General features: G+C 36.5%; 1 protein-coding gene across 1 annotated transcript; it reads right to left on the bottom strand.

The window, feature by feature from the left end:
* Positions 1 to 1,816: 1,816 nt before the first annotated feature.
* EPCAM (epithelial cell adhesion molecule) lies at positions 1,817 to 12,409 on the bottom strand. Its single transcript, XM_033125630.1, has 9 exons — positions 12,108 to 12,409; positions 9,873 to 9,980; positions 9,361 to 9,601; positions 8,465 to 8,530; positions 7,356 to 7,419; positions 6,348 to 6,449; positions 5,472 to 5,672; positions 3,589 to 3,633; positions 1,817 to 2,295 (listed from the first exon to the last, which is right to left on the bottom strand). The coding sequence occupies exons 1-9, from the start codon at positions 12,181 to 12,183 to the stop codon at positions 2,254 to 2,256; spliced, it is 945 nt and encodes a 314-aa protein (XP_032981521.1). The 5' UTR covers positions 12,184 to 12,409; the 3' UTR covers positions 1,817 to 2,253.
* Between the last annotated feature and the right edge of the window lie 4,725 nt (positions 12,410 to 17,134).

Raw genomic sequence — 17,134 nt, forward strand, 5'->3', positions numbered from 1 at the left:
CTCATGTAAAAAATAAAACTTTATGGACACTGAAATTTTTTTCCATATAATTTTCACGATATCACAAATAATTCTTTTGATTTTTTCCAACCATTTAAAAATGCATCCATCCTTAGGTCCCTAGCTGTATAAACAGGTGGTGATGGGCCAGCCTGCAGACTGTCATTTGATGACTCCTGCCCTAGAGGGCTGATTTCCAAGTTCTGCCAGTGCCACACCACAGCAACTTCTCTGCTTTTTATTGTATTTTGTCTGCAACTGAAACTCTGGGAATTCAAAATTAACATCCTTGCCCGTGAACTTCTTATAGACACCAGAAAGTTTCAACCTACAAGAAATAATTCATCATAAAACTTTTTAAATACACTCATCTTAAAGCCTAATTTTGTGAGATTGTGCCCTGTATAGTTTTTGTCTCAGCAACCAGGTACTGAGAAGATAAAATATATAAAATATATAGGATATGTCCTCCAGTCTCAAGATTGGGGACCAGCTCATCTCCAGTGTTGCGAAACAGGACTACACCACACACCCAAGTGCTGTGCTCCTCGGGCCACATGGACTGAACTTCTCTGCTCTTCAAAGGCACAATGCTTCTCCTTCAAGGTCTGGGGCTGTGTGTGGGCTTTGGGGGCAGTAGAGGTCTCTTCTTTGGATGCTCTGTCCTAGGGGGAGTGGCTGCTCCTTTACAGCCACTATTTCTGTTGACTTTAAAGTTCTCATTACTTTCTACTAGCTAGTACAGTAATTTTTATCACTGTGTAACAAATTACCACAAATTTAGCATCTTAATAAACATTTAATATCTGTTTCCATGGGTCAAGAGTCCAAGCATATCATAACTGGGTCCTTTAGTCTGGGTCTCAAGACTGCAGTGATGTCTGCCATGGCTGTCATGTCATCTGGACTTGGGATCCTCTTCCAAGCTCATTGGTATTCGGCAGAATTCAGTTCCTATGGTTCTGGGACTGAGGCCCTCGGGATCTACACTCAGCCTGCTGCTTGCTGATAGGACCCTCTCCACAACATGGTAGTTTGCTTTAAGGCTAACAGTACATTTGTGGTTTCTGCTGCTTGTCTCTTACCTTTAGACACTCTGAAAAGACTGATTAGGTGAGGCCCACCCACAGATATCTTTTTAACTGATTAGGGTTCTTAATTACATCTGCAAAATCCTTTGCCATATAATGTAATTTAATCTTGTGACAGCCCATATTCACAGGCCTTGCCCATACTCTTAGGGAGGGGTTTACATATGGCATATATATTAATATGGTAGGAAAGGGTATGAAATCTTGGGGGCCATCCTAGAATTCTGCCTACTACAGTAGAGATAAAAATCACATTTAAATCTTTTTATATTTTATTTACATTTTATTTTTATATTTTATATTTTCTTTAGTGTTCTTTTCATAGTGTCTTCAAAACATTCCTATCAAAAGGAAAATATTTCTTTAACTTCATATAAAATGTTATTTGCACCATAACTATTCATCACATAAGATGTTGAAAAACTGGTGTTTCTAACTCAGCCAACCACAGAATTCATGTTTTACAACGTTCTCCATCAATTCTGCCTTGAGGTTTGCCAAAATGCCCATTTATCTAAATCAGAACCTTAGGTTCATTTAGAATAAAACTGAATTTTCTGTGTTGAAGTTACATATTATAGATTATACATACTATATTAAATATACATGATTAGTACTTATGCAAAACTCTAATTTGTAGTTAGCATTCAGAGCATTTCTTAACCTATTATCTTACATGTATACTATGAAAGTTGATTCAATATAATTCAAATAAAGTTAGGAAATTCAGTTTTAAAATGTTTTTTATTTCATAGTTCATAAAAAAGGCACATATGTACACAACTCAACGTAAATAGGAAGGCAGTTTTCAATCACAAATGGATGAGATAGTAGTCACTCAAACTCTACTGTGGAAGCATATTTAATGCACACTCTTCAATGTTATGTATAAATAATTTTAATTATTCAGTCCAAGTTCTAGGACAATCAGATTCTGGGATATCAGATCTATTTATATATATGACACTTGTGGTCAAATTTTAAGATTGGTAAAGTCAATTTCAAGCTGCTTATATTTTGAGTGCAGGTTTCACTATTACAAATATATGTTACCTAACAAAATATTAGTCCTCAGAGATTTCTTTGTCCCGTGCTCATATATTTGTAATCTGAGTCCGTTTGCTAATTTCCCTTCTTGTAGTTACTATTCAAATTACAGTAGTTATCCATGGAGTTCCCTGTGCATCTCACCCATCTCCTTTATCTGAAATAGAGGAAAAAAGAGAAAAAAAATTTAAATAATTTCCCAATCTTTGCTCATTCTGTAAAGTTAAAAAAAAAAACATTAATAAGGAAAGCAAGATGATTCTCTTCCATTTATGAGACTTATTTAAACTTTTCTTTAAAAAGTTATGGTACAAGGAAGCACACATTGAGCGCTTAATCTAAACTGCTATTTAGAGGTAAGATGGCTAAAGAGACGGGAAGGTAGCAGGTAAGCTGGATCTTTAAAAATGGATAAGATTTTTATTAAATGCATACCATTTTTACATTTAGGAAGAACCAATTCGTTTTCTATCATCAATCTTGTATTTTATAGATGAGGAAATTGAAGAATTAAGTGACTAGTTCCAGATCATAGTAAGTTATAAGTAGAACTGAGACATGGTGACAACTACCAGTTTGCAAACATTTTGCTCTGTGGCAAGCATACAACCAACACTTTACAAAGATTACTGTGTTCAACCTTCACAATGGGTCTGTACTGCTATCCCCATTTTACAGATAAGGAATCACGGAGGCTTAAAGAAGTTAGATAACTTGCCCCACTAAAAAGTAATCAAACCCGGGTCTATATTGCTCTTAACCACAACACTACATTGTCATTCTGACTTTGTTATGATTCAGTTCAGGGATAGTCCCCTAGACTTGTGGTCACCAATCCAGGTAAGCTGGATGATCAACTATGTAATGGAAGATGTTAAGATTTTCTAGATTTTTTCAATATTCTTTTATATTTCTGTGTTATTTGGTAAAATATCAGTAAATAGCACATAACAGTTATAAATAAACCTAAATATACAGTAAGTGGTGGATATACTGAAAATGTTATTGATAGGGTTCAAAGACAACTGTATTCATATCAAATTCCAAGTGACTGAAACACACTAGCAATCTCACACTTTAATTTCACACTAGTGGACGTGACTAGTTAGTATGCAACAGATTTACTAAGACACAAATAAATTCATTTTTAATTATTATGATTTCACTGGCAGACACAATAAATAAATCAGGTCATTAGTCACACCGAGTTTCTTCTCTAATGTGAATCCACTAGAGTATGCCTCTAAAAGATTCATAAAAATCATAGCTTTCCCATCCCACTATTCTTTGAGACAGAAGTCAATATAAGCCATGGACGCATGCAAGAGAACTTCGACAAGGGTGCACCCTAAGGACCATACTATAAATGGACCCCAGTACCTAGGAAGTTACAGTGATTATTAGGAGTAAGAGATTAAGCAAGGGCCTTTTTACTAAGTAATCCATTTACCTCAGCCTTCTCATACTTTGCCGTTCTGTTCTTTCTGGAAAGAACCTAAATGGAAGGAAAAAAGATTACTATTTTAGGATTGCTACCCAAACAAAAAGTTGGTCTAACCTGACATATATGCTTTTAATGGACCTAATTCCTATCCGAACAAATTTAATTTTAAAATCTATCTACACATTGTTTACTAAATTAAAATTCACAACTAAAAAAAAAAAAGTCTACCACAACTAGTGAAACAAACCAAAAAGAAAAAAGTTTACTGAGAAAACAATGAATCATCTTTAATGAAATTTAACTGCTTGGTGTGCATTCTTCCACATCTTGTTCCATCCCAATACAAGCATATATAAACATATGGGATCATGCGATATTTTTTGCACAACCTGTATCATCATAGGAACTCTACCAGCTCAAAAGCTATACACTGAATTCATCCTTTTTAATAGCCAGTTTATTCCATAGCATGGATATACCACAACTTAACTCATCCATTCTCCTGATGTACACTCAGATTGTTTCCAGATTCACCCTCACTAGCAACACTGCAATATATAACCTTAACCATGCTTCTTTATGTAGTTGTGCTTTCATTTATACAGGACAATTAGATTTCTATGATTAATCTTTCATGTGTGCATTTGCCATTTGGAATTCCTCTTCTATAAATTGCCTGTCCATACCTGTTGCCATTTTTTCTTTACTTTCCTCATCAATTTGTTAAGAATTCTTTATACTCATATACCATGTTTCCCTGAAAATAAGGCCTAGCCAGACAATCAGCTCTAATGTGTCTTTTGGAGTAAAAATTAATATAAGACCCAGTCTTATAGTATAATACGATCCAGTATATTATATTAAATAAGACCAGGTCTAATATAATATATTAATATTAATTTTTGCTCCAAAAGACACATTAAAGCTGATGGTTTGGATAGGTCTTATTTTCGGGTAAACACAGTATTATATATAATACCCTTTTTTGTTTTATACATGTTAAGTATTTTCCCCCAGCCTATCAATGATATTTCTTACTCTACAGTATCTTTGCCATACAAAATGTTTAATTTCAATGACGTCAAATATATCATCTTTTCCTTCAGATTTCAGATTTCTTGCTTTACTTGGTTTCCTTTACCCTAGGTTATTTAAATATTTCCCAAATTAATTGTGAGATTTATTTTTTTTAACATTTTTAATGATACTTCATCTGGAATTTGTATTTCAACATAGGTGCACTGCCCAACTCCTTTCACATCACTGTGCTCCAGGACGTGCCATTCACAGTTAGGCAATATGGTCAGCCTGGTTGGGTGACATAGGAATTCAACTCTTGTTTTCTTCCAGATGAATAGCCAAGTGTGGTAATTGCATTGAACTAAAAATGTAAGTTCCCATATATCCTCAAATCTATTTCTAAAATCTGCTATGTTGGTAAGAGTTTCTGATGCTGCAGCATCCTTACGTTTCTAGAATAAACCCTTCTTACTCAGGTGATACGTTCTTCTTCTGAAGCACTGCTAAATGTAATTTGCTAATTTTTTATTTAGAACTGCTGCTTCACATTTATCACTTTTAACTCCTTTCTATGCTAATCTGTGTTCTGTTGTTTCAATTCAACTTGATGGCAACATATCTTGTTTTAAAATATGTGAAGGGCTCAACTACAAGCTTTTCTCAGATTAGTATCCTTCCTTCCTTCATGGTTGTTTTATAAAAACAGGCCAGAAAAGCAATAGATTCACTCACTATAGAGAATTATTAAAAAATGAAGGTTTTTGTTTTATTAGTATATTTTGGAAAATGAATGTAGCCTTTTCATATTGTCACCTTTTCTTGAAAAGAATATAACACCATTAAATAAAAGTTTACTTGTTCTAACTCACCAGCACAACAATTCCAGCAATAATTGCTATTGTCACAACCACAATGACAGCAATAATACCAGCTTTTAGACCTTGCATTGAAAATTCAGGTGGCTTTTCATCAACATAGTAAATTGCAGTTCGACCAGGATCCAGATCTAGTCGTTCCCCATCTACTCTCAGGTCCATTCTCTTGGAATAGAACAAGGATTCATCTTTAACCTATATTGAGAAGAAGGAAAGCAATTTAAAATACTTAAGAAAACCTGGCCACACAGAATTACATGCCAATTACAAACCAAAAGAACTGTTGCCAAGAATCTTCATGGTTTTAGTAAGAACAATCTCATACACTGAAACTTTTAAAAACATGCTGGGAAATTTCCACACATATACAAAAGTAAAAAGAATACTGTAATGAAGTCCCATGTACCTATCACTAGATTCAACAATACAAACACATGACAAATCTTATTTTACTTATTCTTCCTTCTGTCCCACCCCCATAATATATTAAAGATTAAACAAACTATTTTATCACAGCAGTTACATAGCATTTCTCACACAGCCTCTTATTCATGGAAATAGTTAATAGGGAGAGGCTATACACACAAACTAAGTAACCCCAAGGAGGTAATAGATAAGAATTATGAGAAAATATTCTAGGCAGAACAATTTGATTAAAGGCATAAATATACAAAGAAGAAAGACATGTAAGAAAGGTACATGTGAGTGATAGGGAAGACATTAATTGCAGCACCAGAACTACTTGGGGACTAGAGATATGGAGATATGGTTGATCTGGAGAAATAGATGATGAAAGATCTTGAATCCATTGAGGCATGTTAGGTATTACATTTCTAAACACAGGAATAAAACGAGGAAGATTGTACTCACATCTTTTTCAAAATAATAAGCTACATCAGCTATGTCCACATCATTCTCAGTTTTCTGAGAAGAATTTTGCATCAGATCAATAGTGATAACATCATTCTCATACTGGGTAGGAGGAGAAATTGAAAAATATAAATTAATAATAACATAACCAAAATTGTATGAAAATATCATTGTTCAATAAGCAGAATATTCAGTGTGATTTTCTGTAATCTACATGCGTCAGTGTTCCTTTCCGTTAGTAGACAATTGAGTTTATCACTAATAATTTAAAAATCTTTGGAAGGTCTTTAAATCTATCCAAAGGAAATAAGACAGCAATGCAAACAAAGACAATTACACTGCATATTTTTTCAAGAATTTTTTTCCTGAAAAGATTTTAAAACAAGCTATTAAAACACCATATTTAGTTGGAACTACTTCAAAACTAAAACGCAATCTGAAATGCAGTATGCATTTACCATGTTCTGCTTTTAGAAAACAAAAAGTATATTCCTTCCAAAAAGTCTTTTAAAAAATGCCATCAATTTTAATCTAGAAGAATTTAAGAATAAATTCATACTGCCTTGAAAGCGTTCCATCACACTATTCAAGCATTTTTCAACCAGAGTTGAAAAAGTTAAGGAAGGACTACCGGTTAAGGACTAGCCAGCTCCTTAAAACAGAGAAGATGGGGGCTAGGTAGCACCCTAAAGTATGTATGTGTCAAAAGCAATCATAGAGAGCGGTTTCCACGTAAGACTGGCATGTGTTAAGGATACTAAAAGATACTACCGTTTCTTTAAGGATAAACTGAAGTTTTCAAAGGGTATGGAAGGAAACCAAAACAGGGAATTTGCTTTATCAAGTGCCCAAGACTGAAACTATTACTCAAATGCATTTTAATCTTTACCACCAAAAATCAGACCCAAACCATACTGCTGCTCCACCAACTTTCTGCTAAAGCTCATTTACTAAATTTAGAAAAAAAAGAGAGAGACAGAGAGACAGAGAGAGAGAGAGAGAACTTACCAGAATATTTGTGATATATTTTGGATCCAGTTGATAACGAGTTGTGATTACCTCCTTGAGTGCACTATAAATAATCAAAAATCGTGTTTTTAAAAAAAGTGGTTGTACTACACAACATTAAGCACTACTTTTTAAGCAGATAGCTCAACGTCTGGAATCATCATTAACCAAACTTGTTGAAAATGGTATGCCATTTTTCAACAATCATAATAATTGATTCAGGCTAGAATCATCCATTGATGCTAAACTGTTGAGTTCCACTTTGATTAGAAACAGGGTATCAAGTATCTGCCCATAGATTATATATTTATTTATTAAAAAAAGGAAAATGGTAACTCTACAGTGGAGAAACCTGGCAGACACTATCTTAACCAGTCAACATCACTAGTAAAGGGATAAGCTGACATGTGCCTCCTGATGTGAAGTACTTCAGAGGACATAACATCACTTAAGTGGTTTTTCTGTCAAAAACACATAACCTGTACTTAATTATGAGAAAACACCAGACAAATCCAAATCTGAAGGACATTCAATAAAACAAGACAAAGAAAGGCCAAAACAGTGTTCTATATTAAAACAGACTAAACAGTTATGATGACTAAATGCAATACATGATCTTAGACTGGGTCCTGGATTAGACAATAAAAAATTGTTACAAAGGACAATATTGGGAAAACTGGCACAATATGGTATAACAATAAATTTCCTGAATTTGAATAACTGTATACTAGTTATGTAAGAGAATGCCCTTTGTTTCTAAGAAAAATACACAAAAGTCTTTAGGGGTCAAGGGGCATGCATGGTATCTACAATTTGGTCTCAAATGGTTCTGGCAAAAAAATATTTATACTGCTTAGATATAGAAAGTATACACATATGCATATACATATAAAAAAGGAAAATATGGCATATGTTCATTTGTGAAGGGTATTACAGAAATCTATACTATTCTTGTAACCCCATTTCAAAATAAGGTTAAAAATATTTTGTATGGTATCTTATTTTTCAAAAATACTAAAAAGCATTGAGACTTGTTTTAGTTTTCTAATGGTGTGGATGGAAGATTTGAGCACCAACTGTGTAAATATAACACACTGAATAGCACTTACATCTGCAAACTTTTAGTATCATAAGGTTTTTCTCTTGTTCTGTGTTTTAGTTCAATGATGATCCAGCTGTAAAGTAAAAAGACAGTGTTGACTGACTATAAAAACTCAGACTTTTATATTATTTTCCTAATAAGCTAATAATAAAACTCCCAAGTGAAATTACAGTAGAGTTAACAGCAAAAGATTTATGCAATAGATATGCCTTTAATTTCTTCCCTGGCCCTCACAATCTTTCATAAAGAACTCATCCAGGAGGAAACCTTTCTAACACTGACCCGCTGGCCTCTGGCCACAACACAAAGTCACGTCAAGTCAAGGCTTAGTTGATCATGTTGGGCCCCATTCAAGTGAAGACACAGAAAGGCACTGAGAGAAACAGAGAAAAATCACCTCAAGGTTCCAGAAGACAGAAGTGCCAAGTGTGCCTGCCTTGGTCTTGATACTTTTTCAGTTTTCAGTCCTTTAGTCTTACGCTAGCTTGAGTGTGTTTCTGTTCCTTTTCATTACATAATCCCTAAGACAACCCTATCTCCCTTTAAAACACAATAAATGAGCAAGTAGATTAAATCATTCATATACATTTCATACTCATCCAACTATAAAATACTGCAGTGTTAAATAAAAATATAAAAAGGAAAATTGTGTTTAGTATGCTACCATAAGAAAAAATACATTGCCAGTAAATTCATAAAACATCTCTGGAAGGTTGGAATAAACTGGCGGCATCAGTTCTACGGAGGTAAACTGGGTAGCTGTGGAATTGAGATGGATGGAGACTTTTTACTGTACACCCTTTTCTATCTTTCGAATTCCAAATCATGAAATTGAATTACATATTCAAAAGTATGTTTAATGAAACAAATCTGAAAACAAGTAATACAGGCAGCTCAACTCACTAGGTCCTCACTCGTTCGGAGCAAGATTTTTCAGTGTCCTTATCCGTTCTTCTGACGCCAGCAGTGTTCACACACCAGCACGTGGTGGTGCCATTGCACTGCTTGGCTTTAAAGAGCCCGTTCTCGTCACACTCAGGATCATAGAGCCCGTCGTTATTCTGGATAGCATCTTCAGGTTTCGGTCTTCTCCCCGACTTGGAGTGACTCATTTCTGCCTTCATCACCAAACATTTGCTAGCCACTGCAAAGAAAGCTTAATGTCAAACTGAAAAATAACTGCAGTTTTATGCTTAAGGAAAAAAAATTTTTAATTTAACTCTAAACTCCCAGGGCCAAAGATTATTGTAGACTTACATGTTCCACAATCAGTTTCTAAAGATTCATAAAGCTTCAGGTATGAGATAATTTTGACAAAATTCAGACTTGAGCTCAATAAACGGCTTCCCAACTCAAAACACATCCAAAATATAATGCAAAATAAAGTTTAAAGGCAATGAGGATATTCTACTCACGTTTTGTGCAAATGACAGAATTTTGTGTACCAATTGCAGTACACTGGCATTGTCCACGCATGTTCTCAGAGCAGTTTGTGGTCAATTTGTAATTTTCACAGATACATTCTAGAAAAAAAATTTTAAAAAATCCACTTTAAAATGTGAATCCAACTATCAACCGTGGGTCCCAACTAAATTATATTTTGACAATAATGCCCAAGTTACAGGGATACAAAGCCTTAAAAAAGTGGTCCTGAGTATTTTTTCATCTATAATTTGAGTAGCTGACACTATGCTAAATAGTTTGTATGTATTATATAGACAGTCTAATTTGCATGCTTTCCCATTTTGATTTTTTAAAACCAAGAATACAGCCCTCAAAACATCATATTCAGCTTTGCCTTTATGATACTCCCAGTGTCAGATGCTTCCCTCCTTCCTAAGAAGAAAAACCCTTGCCTGTCAGTTACTCTTTTCCCCAAATCAACTATTCCAATTCTAGGATTTGTGAATAGCTCACATTCCCTCCTTCACTCCCCCAACGCCATCTTCTTAATAAAGAGGCTTGCTTTTGGGCTTACTGGGAACATATTCAACCCTCGGACTGTATCTTAGAAAAACTATGGTTTCTTGAATTAGGGGGCACCTCTGTATGTGGGTTTCCTAATTAAACTAAATCCTGGCACCCAATTTTGAAAGTGATACTAAGCTGCCCATCCTGAGTATTGATGTCAGTAGAAATTATATCCTTAACTATCTCAAAAGTTCATTTTAACTTCAAAATGGCAAGTCCACCTAATTCCTTTTGTCTAGCTAAGAATTTTAATATTGATCCTTTATGTCCCAAGTTGACTTTAATTTTTCCATTTAAATTATATAATCAATAGGGACTACCTATATAATCTGACCAGCACTAAACTCAATATTGGGTTCACAAAAGGGGAAAGTAAAGTGGCTGTCACATGGATATCCAAGTGGATGGCATCCCCAGGGTGCCTGTGCGACCTATGACCTGTCTTATAGGAGCAGCAGGCTGGTCAGGGTCAGTAGCTGGCCGGGGGAGGGAGCCTGACTAACTCTTTGTCCCTACAGTGGCTGTCCTCAAGGAGTTAAAAGCTTTTTCATGCCCAAGCAATGTGAAATTTAAAACAGACCAATCAGGTACAGACTTTCTCTGAACGTATGCCCATAGCAGCTATCATCATTTGAAAGCAATTTAAGATTTAAGTATTTAGTCCCCGACTGAAACTAGAACATCATGAGTTGGTTAAATTTCATTATTTTGAAAGTGTAATGAATTAGGCTTGCCCTGCTGGTGAAGATATAAAAAGCCTTTCCAGAAAGTTTTGGCCAACTGCCATGTCACCTCTAGCCACCATCTTACAAATTTATAAATAAGAGATAGCAACCAAGATGTTTATCCCAGAGTAAGAAAAACTGGAATCAAACTACATGTCTGACTTTTGGATAATGGTGTGATTTTCCAAGCAACAGATTCCTTCTGTCACCATTTAAATCCTATTTTTTCAAGACTAAAAGAAAACGGAAAAATCTGGATGGGAGGACGGGATCGAGATATTAAAAAAAAAAAAACTACGTGTTTAGGTTTAGGACAATGTTTAGAGCAATATACGAAAGAAAAATATACCGAATTATTAATTATGGGATTCTGTTGAAGTGGCGGGATTATAGTTTTTTCACTCTTTACGATTATAGATATTTCCAGGTTCCCTATAATAAAATTGGCATTACTTATATGATCTTTAGAAAAAGGCAGACATCTACACGCCCCGAAGTCAAGGTCCAGGAGGAGCTTCTCCCGTGCGCAGATGCGTAGCGGGCCCGGCGGCCTCCCCGCAACCACAAGTCCCCCCTAAGACGGAGAAGCGGGGCCCGCCGCAGATACCCCGGGAGGAGCAGGCCGTCAGGCCGACGTCGCAGACTCCCGCCTGGCCCGAGCTGGTTTCGGCCATTAAGTGCGCCCCGGACCTCGTCGCACACTCAGAGGCCGAAGAATCCCCGTACGTGGCCACTCCTGTCTAGTCTGCCCCTCTGCCCCTACCTCGGGCCATTTCCCTAGAGAGGAGTACAAAGCCACCAAGCGAGGATGCTCCCTCCCGCGGGCAAGAGTGGGCGCCTTCCCGCCGCCTCCCGGGCGCCGTCCAGTCGGCAGGCGGGAAAACGCGGCCGCCCGCCCCTTCCCCAGTCTTCGTTGCATGCGCCGGGGGCCAACCCCACAATTCTGCTACGCACCTGTCTCAGCCATGGCCACAGTCGCCGTCGCCGCCGCGAGCAGGAGCCCGAACGCGAGGACCTGAGGGGGCGCCATGCCAAGCGCGCGCGCCGAGGAGGGGGTCGCGAGGCGGGCCGCTGCTCACGGGAGAACGCGCGGGAAGAGGGGGGCCTCGGGAGCCCACTAGCAGGCCGGGAGGGGCGAGGTGTGGGACGCGCGAGTCCTCGGGTCGAGGGGGCTGTGGCAGGATGCTCCCGGTACTAGGCAGACGACGCGAGCTCGCCGAGGGACTGCGCACTCTGGGAGCGGGGCGGGGCGGAGCGGACCTGCCCGACCTGGCGGCCCCGCCTCCCGGCGCAGGCCGGGGGCTGCTCACCTCTGCCCGCGGGTTCTGGGCGGTGAGTCACCGCCTTCGGGGCGGAGGGTAGAGAGGGAGCAGGCTCCCTGCCCCCCACCCCAGCGCTGCTGTCGGGGCGCCACCCACGGCCCAGGTGTGCGCCCCGCCCCGCGCGGCTACCAGGTGCTTCTTCCTGCTGTGGCTGATGGGGGCCCAAAGGAGGTGGGTTCCTCCTGTGACAGCCTGCGGGCACCCTTGGTGGCCACGGAGAAGGTTTGAAAATACTGAAACTTCCTTTTACCCAGGGAGCACGACTGTGAAACCTTCAAGAAGGGGGGCCTGGAGGAAAGAGTGAGGCGGCTAGGAAAAGGAACGTGGAAGCTAAAAGGGAATACAAAGAGAAGCGGAGAACCATCGAACCACAATAAAAAAGACGACCTTTGAGCTTTACCTGGCAATTTAATTGTACTCCATTGAAACTAGAACAAAAAATCTCCATCGCTCTTCGGGGATGACAAATTCATGTGTTCTTTATAATTATTCTCTATTCTTTCCCCCTTTTGAAAATAAGCATTTTTAGCCCCTGAAGATGTAAGGTATTTTCACCGAGCCAAATACTGGGAACTGAGATTCTTCTGGTTTTGATTAATGTTAGAGAATAATACTGGTTTCGAAAATACAGGAAAGTAGAAACGGAGGACAATTATATTAGTGTAAATGAATTCAAATCACAACACGCTATTATTACAGTCTTAAAATAACTAGTGACTAGAAGCATTTAATAACTTACAGTATTTAGTATCTAATTTTTTGTTAGCTGTAATATTTTAATCTCTTTAAAGCCTTTTCTGCGTTAAGAAACCATTGGAGTACCAAGGAAGAAGGATGAAAAAGCAATTTTAAGATTGAACTAAATTTGATTAATTTTTACAAGTATATATATCTAGTCAAAAGTTATGCTTTTATTGAGCAATCATTTAAGTGTATTGTACTCTCCTCTTGCAATATTGATTAATGTAAATAGTCACATTGTTACAGTAAGTACTTGTATAATTTGAATTTTACTTGGACATTAAATAAGCTATTTTATTACTGACATGTTAAGGAAATTCTATCACATTTAAATCTGTAAATCTGAGTTGCTAGACCTAGTTTTGGAACTTTGTGATCTGTTCAGCAATGTGTTTAAGTGAAAAGAATAGTACCATCAAATCAGGAACAAGTTATCAACCAGATTTTTTGTTGCTTTCTGTGTTTGGGTTGCTTTCAGGAAGTTGCACACAGCCAGCCTAAAACTATACATACTTTTTCCAAGAAAATCTAACTGGTTATTGTGGCTTTACTTGCAAAATGTTCCATTGCGTCTAAATCTGTTACCTAATTAAGAAGAACCTCATCTTCTTATAAATTTGACAGCTGTTTAAATTGTTCATTGTAATAAAGTGAATTGAGTAAACATGATTATTAAATAAATGACAAAATGCCACACTAAGTTCTGACTCATAGTATCTGAGTATACATCCACGACATTTATTTTTATAGCTCTTTTAACACCTTCTCAATTTGTCACTCATTGCTCAAAATTACTCATTTTATGCTATGATTGTGAATCTTTTGTAGTTCCAGTGCTATATTTAAGACCATTTCTTAATATTTTTGGAAGATTTCATACTCAAGTATATTCCTATAATTATCACCAAACTTTATAGATGTTGCTTTTTAATTTTGACAGTCAAAATTTGACAATAGGGATTTTGGTTATGACCTTTCTCTTGAGTGTTAAGGAATACTTCTAAATCAAAATCATAACATTAAATGTAAACAGTACTGGACAAAAGTTAGTATTATGTTTCTTAAACAATTAGGGATGCTATTTAAGAAAATTACTTAGTTGGGGCGGCCGTATGGCTCAGTTGATTAGAGCAAGAGCTCTCAGTATGGCTCAGTTGATTAGAGCAAGAGCTCTCAACAACAAGGTTGCTGGTTCAATTCCTGCATGGGAAGGTGGGCTGCGCCCCCTGCACCTAAAAATTGAAAACAGCGACTGGACTTGGAGCTGAGCTGCGCCCTCCACAACTAGATTGAAGGACAACGACTGATGGGTCCTGGAGAAACACACTGTTCCCGAATATTCCCCAATAAAATTAAAAAAAAAAGAAAGAAAATTACTTAGTCAATATCCTATAGTACAGTTTCCTCACATAGATTTGAGAGACATAGAGAGACAGACATAGGAAGGAAGAAATAGGTAAAATTTAAGGAAAATTTAAATGGGATGAATGTTATTCTTGCAGATGGCTAATGGAAAGTGAAATGTGTAAACATTTACTATAAGGGGCTACTAATTCTTAAAATTTTTCTTATTTCATAAGTAATACATGAAGTAGAAAATAAAAGTACATTATACAGAATGAAGCATGAAAGTTCTTCTTGACCACTACCCAGCAAATCCCTCTCCTAGAAATCACTGTTAAGAGTTTGATATTTATTCTACTTGTTCATCAATTCTTCTCATATTCTAAAGAACCTGGTTTCATAGGATGTACTCTCTGGCGGTTATCATTTACTTTGTTTCAGGTTTATAAAATGGTTCACTTTTATATATTCAGAATCCACCTTAATATATATGTATGTATATACATAATATATATATATATATATATATATATGCAACATATTATATATGCATATACATATATACACACATGTATGTATAAGTTTTTCAAGTGTCATTTTATTTGTCATTAAAAATTAACTTTGTCTCCAAAAGCAAAACTTCTAACCCCTCAATCATAAGAAAACCCTTTTTCATATCTTTCTACACTTGAAATTCTTTTATAAAATATAAAGCAGTGCATCATAAACACTTAGTATTCTGTTTAAAATATTAATATGTACTATTAATATGTATTATAATTAAAAATAATACAGGAAAATTTTACTTTTATCAAATGCACGCACATAGTGTAAAAGTCAAACAGTACTACAAGTTTTAAAATAAAAAATGGGAGCTCCTTTCCCATTCCTGATTGCTCTTCCTCCAGAGGTAGCCACTTTCTTCAGCTGTTTTCCCCACAATTTCACAGGGTATCAATCCATTTCCTACCGTAGAAGGCAATTATTTTTCTCTTACAAAGTCCCCTTCCCCACATCTCCCCATATTATTGCTTATGTGGAAATCATCCCATTTCTTATTGGCTCCTCACTGTTTTCTTCTAGAACTTTTTATAGTTTTAGCTTTTAAGTTTAAATCTCTGATCCATTGCAAGTTAATTTTTATGTATGATATAAGAATCAACGTTTCCGGGGGGGGGTTGGGGGGTTTAACCCATATTTCTGACTAGTTGTTACAGCACCATACGATAAAAAGACTACCTTTTCTCCGTTGAATTACCTTGCTACCTGTGAAAATTAATAAACAGAAACCTCATTTAAAATGGAGTTGGGAGGTTAAAAGAGAAAAGTCTCACACACTGGTCATTCAACACACACTACTGAACCCAATAGGAAGAGACATACCTTGTATCTTGGACAGGAAGTGATAGATACTACATTACTACCTCAGGAGCAGGAAGAAAAGGTTCCTCCTTCTCCAGTAACAGCTGAAGGGAGATTGCCATAACTCAGTCAATGAAAAGTTGCTATACATCAAACTTCTAGTTTCCTTTAGTGGACTCCCCCTTGCAAGTCCATAAAAGAGGTTCTCCCTTGTTTCTCTGGATTTGATCGTGGTTCACCATTAGACAGCATGCCTGGAATTGCAATTCTTTGCTGTTTCTTAATAAATCCATTTTGCTGGAGAAATATCTGGCTATTTGTTAAAGGTCAACACATCTATCAAAAATCAGTTAACTATATATGTGTGGGTTCTATTTCTGACTCTGCCATTCATTGATCTATACATCTGTCCTTGTTACATTACTATACTATCTCTTTTTTTTTTTTTTTTTTTAAGATTTTATTGGAGAAGGGGAACAGGACTTTTATTGGGGAACACTATGTACTTCCAGGTTTTTTTCCAAGTCTAGTTGTTGTCATTTCAATCGACATTACTATACTGTCTTGATTGCAGTAGTCTTGAAATCACATAGTAGAAGTTCTCAGGTGTTGTCGGTGTTTCTCAAAGTTGTCTTGGTTATTCATGGTCCTTTGTATTTACATATAAATTTTAGAATAGGATTGTTAATTTCTACCAAAAAAGTCTGCTGGGATTTTGATTGGGATCACATTGAATCTATATATCAATTTGGGGAGGATATTTTAGTAATATTGAGTTTTCTAGTTCATGTTCATGGCCTATCTCTCCAGTTATTTAGATCTCACTTTAACTTCTCTCAAAATGTTTTGTCATTTCAGTGTAAAGATCTTACACGTTTTGTTAAATTTAACCATAAACATTTTGTCTTTTGATGTTATTGTAAATTCCATCAATTTTCCAAGTAATTTTCCAATGGGTCATTACTAGTATATACATATATACAATTTATTTTTATAGATTGACTTATATGAGTGAGTATCCTGCAACTTTGCTAAATTTATTAATTCTAGTAGGTTTTTTGTTTTTGTTTTTTTGGTAGATTCCTTAGGATGTGATATGTACACAATCATGTCATCTTCAAAGAAATTTTTCCTTCTTTTTTAAAAATTTCGTTTATTGCATTGACTAGAATCTCCAGTATAATATCGAATAGAAGTGATTACAATACACAC

This window comes from Rhinolophus ferrumequinum, chromosome 13 (genome assembly GCF_004115265.2).
Source record: "Rhinolophus ferrumequinum isolate MPI-CBG mRhiFer1 chromosome 13, mRhiFer1_v1.p, whole genome shotgun sequence".
In the NCBI taxonomy this organism is placed as follows: Eukaryota; Metazoa; Chordata; class Mammalia; order Chiroptera; family Rhinolophidae; genus Rhinolophus; species Rhinolophus ferrumequinum.

What these genes read in the sequence shown, in the direction of transcription:
- EPCAM (XM_033125630.1), bottom strand. Translation starts at nt 12,183, where the DNA reads ATGGCGCCCCCTCAGGTCCTCGCGTTCGGGCTCCTGCTCGCGGCGGCG. An exon ending in CTTATTATTTTGAAAAAGAT is followed by an intron (nt 5,673 to 6,347) that starts GTGAGTACAATC and finishes TTCTCAATATAG; the next exon opens with GTTAAAGATGAATCCTTGTT. An exon ending in CAAAGTATGAGAAGGCTGAG is followed by an intron (nt 2,296 to 3,588) that starts GTAAATGGATTA and finishes CCTCTATTTCAG; the next exon opens with ATAAAGGAGATGGGTGAGAT.